General features: G+C 36.8%; 1 protein-coding gene across 15 annotated transcripts in view; it reads left to right on the top strand.

The window, feature by feature from the left end:
- The window catches only part of LOC136836607 (titin), a 356,015-nt gene extending 346,743 nt beyond the window's left edge, over nt 1-9,272 (top strand). For 11 of the 15 annotated variants that reach the window (XM_067101069.1, XM_067101067.1, XM_067101061.1 and 8 more), the window contains 4 exons: nt 96-731; nt 1,430-1,530; nt 5,822-6,002; nt 6,931-9,272. In XM_067101069.1, the coding sequence (XP_066957170.1) occupies nt 96-731; nt 1,430-1,530; nt 5,822-6,002; nt 6,931-7,022 (1,010 nt within the window). In that variant the 3' untranslated portion in view covers nt 7,023-9,272. The remainder of the gene's footprint in view (nt 1-95; nt 732-1,429; nt 1,531-5,821; nt 6,003-6,930) is intronic. The other 4 variants (XM_067101059.1, XM_067101063.1, XM_067101062.1 and 1 more) reach the window with 4 other exon arrangements.
- The last annotated feature ends 3,470 nt before the right edge of the window (nt 9,273-12,742 follow it).

The following is a 12,742-nucleotide window of genomic DNA, read 5'->3' as shown; positions in this document are numbered from 1 at the left end:
ATGGCATCCTTGCATGGGGTATTCTTCTGATTAAATTTTAAAAGAGTAGGGTGCATATGATGTACCCCTAAGAGCATTAAAACTTTTTCCTGTAGGCACGAAGCATATTGATCCGGACACAGGTCTGATCTACTTCAAATATGACTTTGGATATGAATTTGGAGTAATCCTTCCTGGAGAAGCCAAGAAGGTAGAAAAGAAGAAAAAAGTAAATGGAGATGTTAATGGGGAGATACCTATCCCAGTCATCCATGAGAAGACAGATACGCCTCAGACTAAAGGAAGTGCCAAAACAAACGGCCATATTCATCCTGATTCTGGAGTCACACAGAAACCATCGTCATCTGATGCTACTGAGCAGAAAACTTCTCCCAAGAGCCTGTTGTCAAACCAAGATCCAGCCCCTGAGCAGATCACCTCTCCTCAACCATCACTGCAGTCTGACATCTCAGAAACAGACCGTGAGTATCAGCAGTATATGGGGAAGATGATTCCTGAGTTTGTTCCCAAGAAGCAAGCACAGTTCCGTCCAATTTCCGGTGATCCTTATTCAGATAGTGAGGGTGAGGCAGAACAACCTAGTCCAACCAAGACCCACGAGGCAAGCCCCAGCAGCTTTGTGGGCCCAAAGAGGTTTGTGCCTCTTGTACCCGGTGCAACTGTCCAGCCCAAGTCTTTGTCTTTAGAAGGGACGCCAACTGATGCTCTCTACACCACAACAGAGTTGGGAGGTACTGGTTAGCACCCCCTTGCACGACCAGTCATCAAATATACCAGCCTTTAGTCTGCTCTGCGTGTTCGGCCACCTGACTAACCAGTTTTTAGTGCATGACTAAGGATACAAACATTGCTAGAAATTTACATATTGAAATAACCAAACCACTCCATTGAATGTGATTATCATCCTTAGTTTTATACCTAAATTGACAGATTTATTTATTGCATTGCACAAATTCTTGTAGGGTGTAGGTAATGAAAGGTATACTAACACCCCTTGTATGTGTCGCATTATGATACAGAAGACCATTTTTGGCTCAATGCAAAACCCTGTGGTAGTATCTGGTTAATATGCATGTTAGAAATTATTAATCTGCAGTTAGTAGATATTCCTTAGGTTGGTTAGCAGGACACTGTAATGCCCATTTTATTCATTTATGGTTTTATTTGTATGAGTGTTATTCACATTGAAATTATTTTATATCCTGTACACTTATTTTATTTTTAATCAAACTTAATACAGTAAATCCTGGAAATAATGTTTTTAAGTTATCCCCTAACTCAAGTTGTTTTCCACGACATTACTCAAAGGAAATAAGTATTCACGCAGAAGAATTCATCTGTTGAGCCAGTGTGTCTGTGCTGAGATTTTCGTTGTTGAACCCTGCTTGGTTTGAACTAACCCTGACCCTTTTTGCCTCGCCTCCAACAGTGCTTGGGTCACCTCCCCTCAGTGCCACACCCCCTTCCACGCCATCTACCCCTCGTTCTGGTCCTCTTACCCAGCCAACACGACCGCCACTATACATAACGGTAAGTTACCCCCTAATTATACATCGTATAGCACATATTGTTTGATCCTTGAGCACACTGATTACAAGAGGATTGTAAGTCGATGTGTCGATTTATGACTTTTATGAGCGTCATACAAATGGATTAACGCTTTATGTATAATCTTACATCTTCTTTTTTTATTGAAATGAATTTTTTGGGTACATTGCCTTAAATATTTTACTTCCTTTTCACGCAAGCAAATATTGTCGCCTACTGGGAAATTTATTCGTTCAGTGTAGAAATTTACCTTTATGCTTTTTATTTTCAACATCAGAGCCAATCTGTTTCAAGTGAGAGAGGAATCAGTCAGTGTTTGTAAATGATGCTAAACGAACAAACAAAATAAGAAAGAAAGTCATACAAACAATTAGTTTTCATTTGTATAAGGAATATAATAGCTGCAGTTTCACCACGTCCTCTGACTCTCCATATATTGCCGACAACTAAGGCTTTTTATGCTGAAAATATAACCACTAAATTGATTTGCAGATGTATCCTAGTAATTCTTTGCAAGCTTTGTCTTCCAGATGAGATAAAATTACGTCATTATGAATTTTGGTTTTTCTAATAACTATAATAATGTTTTCCATGCAAGCGTTTCCTCCTTTTACAGGTGAAATGCACTCTTGTTTAAAGATAATTAAACACTGTGCGTGTGAGAGAGAGGGGAAGAGGAAAAATTATCGTTGACCTCTCCCAAAGGCTGATTTATAGTAAAATGCGAATCTATATTTATTTATATTTGTTTACTATTTTTCTTTCATGTTTGCTTATTTTAAAACATTTCTCCAATTAGTCATACACACCTAAATCATTTCCACTAATTTTCTCCTTATAATGTAACATATTTGTTTTCATTCCAAGGAATTGTATGAAGACTTTTGTCCATGTTTGTTTGTTTACACTGTGAGGAATCATGATGCCATAATTTACACAGCACACGAAAAATAATTAACACAGTTTTAGCAGTTATAACGATAACAAAGATAATTAAAATTTACACAGCCTATGGAAAATAGTTATAACAAGATTAAAGGTTCCTAAAACGACTCAACCTCCCTTGCCTGTAACTTTCCTATTAAAGCCTTTCCTTTTTTTTTATAATTTTTCCCCAATTTGGATTAGAACCAGGGATACTGCCACTATAACTCACTGGCAGTTCTGGTACTGAGTGTTCTTTTGTTAGTTAAAGTTGACTTGTGCCTGTTATTATGACAGTCAGTGTAAAAGAATAAAAGTTTTGTGAATATTTTAGGGAACAGAAAGACACCTATCCCAAAAATACCAAAACTTAGGTTTCAAGACCTTCACTTATAACATGTTATAGAACGTGCGCATCCAGCATTTTGGTTTGGTTACCAGCGTTTGCCAACTTTTTCAGTAGTGCATGCTTCATCCAGTTTTTTCTTATCTTGGTTCTTTTTTGTTTAATATTATGTAAACTTTACTGATTATGTGACGCATATAAAAATAACTGATTGAAAAGCCATAATAATCCCTTACTTTCTAGACGCTGTTAAATATCTTATAATGCATAGTTATACAGATATTGCTTAATTATGAGGGGCTTATGCCAAATAAGGTCATGTTCATATTATGAATGACGTAAAATTCACAGCTTTTTGCTCCCGTATGAAGATGACCATACACATGCTAGTAAAAAGGAACCCTATTTCTTTCTTCATGCTTCCTACTTGGTACTAAACTTTATTCTACGAAAGCTGTATTGCTGCTGCATACGCTTCCTAGACGCCGATTTTTCATTTTGCTTTTTATTGTTTATCTCCTTTCTGAGCTCTGTTGCATTGCTTGATGATTCTCTTGTGAGCCGTTTCCTTCCGATCTAAATGCATTTCGTCATTAATTTTCCATGGAGGTTTGTTGCTTACTTCTCAGCCCTGATCAGTTTATCGTCACGACAAGACCGCCCATCAACATCGTCTTTATTTAATTCTCTCCATATGTTGTGCATCGGAATTTATGTTAGGTGGGAGCTTCCTCTTATTGTGGATACTGGCAAAGAGTCCCTACCGGTGTGTCCTTTCCTTAAGAAAATGCACAAGTTCAGCTCTGTTACTGAACTCCTCTTGGAACAGGAATGTTTCCATGTAAAAAATGATCAGTTCTGCCAATGTTTTCTAATCTAAGGAAGTTGTTCGTCAGGAGCACCTGAGTACATTGTTGTCTCATATATGTATATAGTGCTACAAGGATCATAATCCCCTTTAGAGTCCCAATTTCACTTGTGTTCCATTAGCAAAGCTCATAAGGTAAAGCCTTCAAATGATATCTTCATCTTATGGTTACACGATTTTGAACTCCTGTCATGGAGACCTTATTGCATTGTCCCTCAGTACTGAACTTCTGTATTCTTGATTTCCCTTCACAGACCCTGCAGCTTAGAAGATGGATACTTTGATGCACTCATGAGAAGTTCTATTTTCTTTGAAGTGCTCCCCTTTTCTCCACTCAGTCTTTTGATATTTGTTGGATAGAAGAATAACACTTAAAACTTAAGTTACTTTCTTGTTTAAAAGTGGCCCATACAGGAGTAATATAACCTACTTTGCTTCTTTACTGATGTCCCCAGAGAACACACCTATGGCCAGGTCGTTGCCTGTGCCAAGTTCATGTTAAATTTTATAAAATCTAGATACTCCCCACCTTCACAAACAGATGCTATCCAGTAACTCGCTCTGAAAAAAAATTTTTGTGACTAGATTGCCAAATACTCAACAATCCCAACAAGCCCTCCACCTCAAGTTGTACAAGGCTTACAGGAATAGGTTTGGCAACTAACGTAGAAGGGAAGGATCTTTGTCTGCCGCTTTTTTTTTATATTAGTGGGTTTTTATCTCTAATAAAAACACAGGATGATCCTGTCTCTTAATACGATCATTATGATGACTTTTCCAAGTCCCTAGTCAGAGACTGATTTAAGAACTCACAACATTTTCACCATATGCAGGTTTTCTTATGCCTCAACAGTTTCAGTATCTCCCTTCAAGCCTGTTGGGTAAGCATCTTGCACGAACTTAGCTATCGTTAGGAAACTAAATGGGTTGTCAATGCACATCACACAACAGACGACACTGACTTCATCTAGATGATTCTTTTCCTTTTCAACATGTCAGAAAATGGCAAACATAAGTTGATCTTCTACCTCTGTCATAACTCTGAAAATTTATCTCTTTATAATCAGTTCTGCCAGATCCCATTTTGTTTATGTATGTCACCTTTACAACTCATCAGTGGTACCCATGAGGGGGATGCTCAAGAGCAGACTGCTTCCCTACTCACTATGAACTTCTCTAAGGGCATCTGACATTTAACTTCTGATTTACTCTTCTTAAGACTGACATTCATTTCAATTCTGGCTTTTGGGTCACACTTGCTAAGCTAGCAGGACAGAATTTGTGAATTTGAATGATCCTGCATCCTTGAGTGGCCTGAAAACACGACAGATTCAGGTATAGTACTTTCTTGACGACATCTTCCCAGTTAGACAGCTGCTTTCCACTTCAGTCACCCTACATCTTTGATGGTTACTGAGTTGGTCAGAACAAGATTCTTTTCAAGCGCACTTTATTTTATAGATATCAACTGTTAACGTTCCACATCTCCCCATTCCACATCTTTTATACAGATGCATCAGTTGAAATGTAAAGTTCCATACTCAGTAGGAAGCATGAAGTCTTTTTGATTTTGTGTAACATGTACGGTTGCCTTCTTCACACCAGTCTTTAAGCCTGCGAGGCAATGATTTGCACTGGCAAAACACAAAGTTTTTAAAGATATTTTTATCACATTAACCTGCTCGGAAAGCTACGTGTAATATTTTTAACCATTTAATGTGTTTTTTGTACATTGTGGTTGGTATCGTAAAGGGCTGTTGAGCACTTCATGGGTTAAAGTCCGAGATGCATCATAACTTTTACTTCATTGGAACCCAAGAGATATTCTTCGTCATAGAGAATTACGATTATTTTGACCTTTTCTGTCTTGGGTATCTATAAATGTAAATCACATAACATGCTAGTTTCCCTTTCTTTTTGTATGAGGAGTATTTGTAACTTTTTTTTTAGTTTATTACAATTGTTTGATAGTTGTTTAAACTACGCAATAATACTGTAAAAATTTAGTAAAATTTTTTCTTTTTTATTTCTTCACTTTTGCTTCTTCAGTTTAACTTACTCATAAGCCTCAGGCTTATTTCTTGGACGCTTCCCCAGTTTGCTTCTATAAAAGTCTGACTGAGATTCCTTTCCAGCCGCTTCGCGATCTGACGGTGGCGGCGGGAGAGGCAGTAAAGCTGGAATGCGTGGTTCAAGCAGATCCTCCCGTCCAAGTGACATGGTCCAAAGGGGACGTCATCCTCCAGAACGGCCCTCATTACCAGATAGTCTACAGAAACGGTGTTTGTAGACTCATCATCCCTCAGGTCTTTCCAGGTAAACTGATAGTCATTGGTCTTTCCAGGTAAACTTTCAAACATGCAGTCACTGAATGCCTCTGGTTTATTTCATTGGCAACATAAACACTTTAATGTATCAGAAGCATCATAGCTCTTTAAGATCCTTAGGTTCAACGCTGAGATTGCTCTGCATTGCCTTCCTTTGTCATTTCACGTTTTCGACTAATTTTAGTAATTTAGTTTCAGGAATAATTACACCAGTGAAATAGTGTGCACGTTAGTTTACTTATTTTGCATATTTCTGGGTAGTTTAGTTCATGACTGATGCAATAGTCTATACTACTTAGCTTTGCAACCAAGTGGCATTTTCATCTGGTTTCCTTGTCTGCGCCAGTCTTGTTTATTGTATAATTAGCGTTTTTGGCGTAAAGCTTATATTTGGTTTACCCTTTTGATCTAAATCACGTTTTTCATAACTGTTTTGAAAATAGTTTGAACTGTTTCTGTACTTGGTGTATAATACTGCCGCTGATAGATTCTGGAACGCTGTCCTGAGATTTTCAAGTTAGTTATAGCTTATTTAGTTGAGCAAATTCCCATATATCAGAGGTTTCTTTTTGGTAGACGTTTCTCTTTCTTATAAATAAATGATGCGGTGACTCTTCCGAATTAAGAATGCAGTGCATAGAAATTAAAGAAAGGACCCCAGTTTGTTTAAACGACATATACTAAAAGAAATGATACTGTTTAGATTCTTTCAAATTTACCAGTTTTCCTCCTCTTGTCATAATTCTGGTTACGCATCCTAAGGCAGAAATTTTTTCAAAAATGTTCTCACGAACAAATAAAGAAAACTGAGATATGGGATTTAGTCCTGATGACGTGTGATTGCAGTCAAACTGTTGTTGTGAACAGTTGTAATACTGTTTTCATTTCTAATAAACTGGGCGTCTGTTAATTTGCAGAGGATGATGGTGTATACACTTGTACAGCTGTGAATCTCCTAGGGATGGCGACTACTGATGCTGCCATCTGTGTCACAGGTGAGAAGGAGTAAAACATTGGGAAAAATCGTAGAATCTACTTCCCTTCTGCTACTACTGCTGCTGGTTCCTCTGCTGCTGGGGGCTACTACTACTACTACTACTACTACTACTGCTACTGATATAACTGATTTACGGCCTAATGTTTGATTTGGGTGGTGGTGGTGGTCACAAATGTACAGAATAGCTGTTGTATTAACGACCCTTTTTACTTCCTCGTTGGTCCACGGATGGATAACAAAAAAATCGCAAAAATAGGAAAAAATCGTACTCTTTTTCAGCCTTTCATTTAGACGACAAATATAAAATGGTATCTTTTTTACCTCTTCAAGAAATTTTGAAGTGTGTTGCACAAAACTAAACTAATGTTGCAAAATATAGTCGTTAACTGTTTGGGAAGGGAATGCATACGTAGTTAATATTAGAAAAGCGAGATATTATTCTAAACATCGAACCGTAGGAAGCTGTTTCTGTTTCAACGAAGGCCACAAATGCACTGCCATGTTTGTAAGGTTACTCATACAGTAAAGATTTTCGGACGGAGAATATTTTACATATCTTTTTTAAACATGCTTCCTGATGTCACCATCATAGATAGATACCTCTTTTATGAAAAGAGAAATTTCCAAGGTGAACTGACGCATTACGGTTTAAAGGACCACTTAGAAATATGCAGTACTAAGAACCCCCTTTCCATAACTTTGCCTCTAGTCAAAGGTTTAAGATGGTACGAAAAACCCATTCATCCCCTCCAATGACGTTTGGAAATCCTCCTAATATAAGAGAATTTAAAGAATTTATATATAGATATATATTTATAGAACTGTGATCTTCTTTTTGACCTGGTTTTAAACAATGGTAGAATTTCTTTATTCAGTGTAGCTTTAACTGGAGTTAGCTTTTTTCTTTCTCTCTGAACTGTAGCCACCCATCTTCGATTTGCAAAGTGTTTTATGGTAATTACGCTTTTGATTTTTTATTTACTATATACTCGAAGCCAACTCGTTCCTAAGAGTCATGACACATAATGATAGCTTTTCCTTTTGTCTTCCACATGACGTTCGAGACTGAAGTGCCTTTATATAGTGAAACTGCCTCCCATTCCTTAGGTGTCTTGTGAAGAAGGAGATTCTTCAAAACCTCGAGATTCGTTTCTCGTTCTTCTCCCTTCTACTTTTCCTCTTACTAACCCATTTTAACTCTCTTCGTCTCTCTTTCTGGTCCTATATTTTTTAAAGAAATCTGTCCCTTCTCTCATAGACGGTGCTTTTTTCTACCTGTTTTGTTATTCACAGTAAATGTAGTACCATATCGTGAATTTTGGACTCCACAAAACGTATTAAGTTGATTCTAGGCTGTGTCAATTGCATGTGTAATTGTATGAGAGAAAGTATTTTGTTGCTAAGAAAATATCTACATTATATGTACACGTTTTGTACTAAGATAATGTGAGGTCTTTTCTCTTGTGATGTTGGGTATCATGCCTGCAAGAGATCTCTTGAGGAGAAATGACTCAGCGAAAGTTCAGTTTGGTCGAGTGTTTGGGCCTCTGATGGCAAGTGTAACTAGGTGTTTTTGGCAGTTTTCAAGTTCAGTCTCTCCTAGGCATGATGCTCACGTCGATTTGTTTCAACTTTTGCTGTACATATGCAAATGAGATTCTATTGATTTTGAAATTAAGGACTAAACTCCTTTGCTCTGGTGTCATTTTGTTATATCGACGGTGAATTGAATCACCAAAGTGTTATTTTGAATGTAAGAACTTCCTTATATTGTGAATAGGAGAAACCGTAACTTTTTATACAGTTCTCAAGAGAACATTGTTGTTAACATACCCCTGAGGAAAAAATAGATAAACCTCACGACAGGTTCCACCAACCTTCTATTTCTTTTATACACGATTCAGTTTCTCCTCCTAAAGTATTAGATATATTTTATATGCAGGGTTTTGTCATATTGTTCCCTTCTCTATCTGTGCCAAGATTATCTTTGGAATGTAATGATCGTGTTCAAGTTTTGTTCACTTTTAAGTGACAGTTTCTCATCCGTTTGATGTTTCCAGTTTGTGTAATGAGAATCCAACATAGCACTTTTTCTCTCTGTCTCTCTATCTCTGTCTTTTTTCTGTCTGAAGAACATGTTCATGTGACCTGTTCCTTTATAGTTTGTTCAGTCATTTTGCCGTTGTTCTATGCTCATAGTCTCAACTTGTCTCGCTGCCTCCTCCTGCGGATGGCTTGGTTCAATAAAACTGTCGAAATGGAGGTCAGTTTGTATTATCCCACAGCCAAAAGATTAATGAATTAACAGAGGTTGGAGCACCAGTATTGCATTAGAGAGAAGAAAACCATTTGCAAAGTTTAAGTACGTCAGAAAGGGAAGACCCCATGTACTTCTGAAAGAAGAGCTTATAGGCCTGTACCAAGCTTTCCCCCTTCTTCTTTATTTCACTTCTCTTTCTTGGTCCACTTCTTACACGTGTACCCTCTCTCTCAGATTGGCCACTGATTCTTTCATCACACTCACTAAGCTTTCTAAAGAGATGAAGTACAGAGAAAGGAAGACTAAATTTGCCAAGAAGATCAAGTCAGGTTAAGGAATACTAGACTTGACAAGAAGTACAGAGCAAGGAATACTGAGCTTGGTAAGAAGATAAAGTACATAGCAAGGAATACCAAACGTGCCACTAAGATGAAGTACGGTTTAAGTAACACTAAACTTGCCCAGAAGATGAAGTACAGAGCAAGGAATACTAAGCTTGCTAAAAAGAAATATGGAGCTAGGATTACGAAACTTGCCAAGATGAAGTACAGAATAAGGAATACTGGGTTTGCTAAAAGGGGAATATAGAACAAGGAATACTAAGCTTTCTAAGATGAAGTACGTGACAAGAAATTGAAAAACTTTCTAGATTTAAATTTGGAGAGAACTGTGTTTTAAATTTGCTTATCTATTTAATGATTATAAATTTTCATGCTTTTATGATACACAGTTGTTCCTATATCAGATAAAAAAAACTTATATGATTATGAGAAGACCCCTGTTAGCAAATACAGAACGTAAGTGGTTATAAGAATACATAAAAAAAATATTCAGAAAGTAGAAAACTATGTTAAGAACCATTATTACATTGCTCTGTTGGTTCATTATTTTATCAGTTACCACAAGCTTCGAGACTGATTGTCATGTAGAAATACGTGCAAAGGATCCAGATAATGCCACAAATGTTGATATCAAGATTTTGAAATAGACATTTGACCTTTGCATAAGGAAGGACTATATGAGATAAGTTTTTAAATCAGCTTTAGAAAGTCAAATTGACCATAATCTTCATAGAAAAGAATCAGTTAAAACTTTATAATCAGAGGTTGCCATTTAGCCAAAGTACCAATCCCATGAAACCGGGGGTTTTTAATAGAAGACTTAGGATCCTGAAATTGAAAAAAAGTGAAGCTTAATCACAAGACTGATTTCTGCAGGATAAAATGTATTATACATAAAGCTGATATCATCTCTGATAACAAAAAATTAAATGTATTAATAAACTGAATGGCTTTACTGGTGGGAGGTGAGTTATTGCACGTGTAGTAATGTCTTTGTGTAGTTTTATTATCCTTGTGTGTACTGTACTGTAATGTATTTGTTTGGGTTGTGGTGAAGGTAAGTGTGTGTAATGTTGATGAATTTGGACAGTAGATTATATGTGTGTGTTTTCATTGTATTCATTTGTGCTTTTCGTGTAGATTTGAACTGTAATTCTTTCTTTCACGTGTTCATTTTTACTGGGTTTGCTTTAGAGTGACACGAGTGAATATTGACTTTGTTTATCTTATGTTATTTTATGACGCTTACAATGTTACATTATATGACATATCAGTTGCCATTATATTTTATTTTTTCGAATGACTAAAAATGTTTTGTACATAAAATTTAATATTTTGTATGATAAGCATGTACCTTTATATTTAATAACGGGAAATCTTTCTTGGTCATTGATTAGGACATATGTGACTGGAATAACACATTAACCAATTACTAAACATTAAACAGGGCTTACTGCCATTTGGAGCATAACTTCTTAACAAACTTCTTTCTCTGTATTTTCAGCACGTGCTCATTTTTGTTATATTTCCTAATCAAGTTGTGTTTTGACATTTTTGACTATGCTTGGACAGTGTTATAATGTATTATTTTACTTGATTTTTTATAACACCATCGTAAGTATAGGACATCGAGAAAATTATGAAAATTATATTTTCAGAAAGGCTCGTTTCATCTTTTGTGATTTTGGGTAGCTTCATAAGAGCTGAGAAGTGTAGCTCGATCTTCTCATTTAAACAGTGATCTAAATAATTTATTTATTATAAGTTTGTTTTGTTATATGAATTGATTGTGAATCAAAGGGAAATTGTATTTTTTTATGGCTTTCACATTCGGAAGAGTGTCAATGAATGCACTGGATAGAAAGATTATGTAGCCAATTAATATCTGCTCCTCTGTGAAACAGAAATTAATATATAATTTATATTAGGCGTGGCTGGCCAAATAATTTGTAAATTATTTGTGGCTTCGTAAAAGAAGTCATAAACATTTTCATAATTGATGGTGATATCGAACCGGAGGCAGCTGCCAGAAAGCAATCACCGAATAGAGCGTATATGGGCAGGTGCGCCTGGTACATCTACCCATCTGAATTGGTATCTTGAACCATTTTTTCACAATGAGCAGATTTACCTCCTTTTGTATTTTAGGTAATTTTTGCCAGTTGAAGAAACATTTACTAAAGTTTTGTATTTTCTGTCCTCTGGAGGAGAGTGTAGGGAAATCCTTGGTTCGTAGAATTTACGACACCGTCATCGCTTCCAGCGCTATGCGATGGAAAGGACCTCTTGGAATTTTGCCACTTGTGTCTTTCCTGTGCTTACATTCCCTTCCAAAATATATTTTCATCTCCAGACCGCCGTCTCATAGTTCTCTGGGTCTTCGAATTCCCTGGGTGCTCAAAGGAGCAGTCCTTTATAAGGTGAATTTGCAATACAGTATTTGTTTTATTTCGATTGGCCCAATTTCAAACTGGTTAAGGCATGAAGGAGATAAAGAAACTGTTTTACAGGGATAAAAATAGTCGTTGCGTGTCAGCAGTACTTGAGAGATTATTGGTAGAAGAGAGATGCTTTAGGAAAGACCAGTATTGCAAGTGCTGCGTAAATAAACGTCTATGATAATCAAGAAATTGCGGAGTTGAAAGCTAGTGTCAGGGTCATCCATAGAAGATGAGCTAGTCTGAAGAGACCCCAGAGAGACCGTAAGCGTATGTTGTCAGAGCCACAAAAGGACAGTATAGGCACTAGATTCATCATCATGCCTGACCAGACTTGCCCATGGAAACCATGAGGCTCATACCAAGGTTTGGCATGAGATGATAGTGCCCCTTCAGTAGTTGGCAGTGCCATGGTAGCTGGTACATCCAGAGAATACTGTTGGAACATTTTTAGATGTTTCCAGATAGATCCAGGGAAAGTCTGCTTTTTATCCAGCTGCACTTAGTAGGTTAGTGGCCATGATGGCCATACAGCTATATGCAGGATCTACCTAGCAAAGCAACTGTGGTGAAAATATCACTACCAAGGAAATCAAAAATGTTTACTTCAGACAAGGATATAGTGATTTTATTGTCTGATTTTTCTAAAAAAACAACTAAGGTGCTATATCTGTCTGACAGAATAAGGACTTC

This window comes from Macrobrachium rosenbergii, chromosome 56, assembly GCF_040412425.1.
Source record: "Macrobrachium rosenbergii isolate ZJJX-2024 chromosome 56, ASM4041242v1, whole genome shotgun sequence".
NCBI classification, from domain to species: domain Eukaryota; kingdom Metazoa; phylum Arthropoda; class Malacostraca; order Decapoda; family Palaemonidae; genus Macrobrachium; species Macrobrachium rosenbergii.
This window is presented reverse-complemented; position numbering and strand designations above follow the sequence as displayed.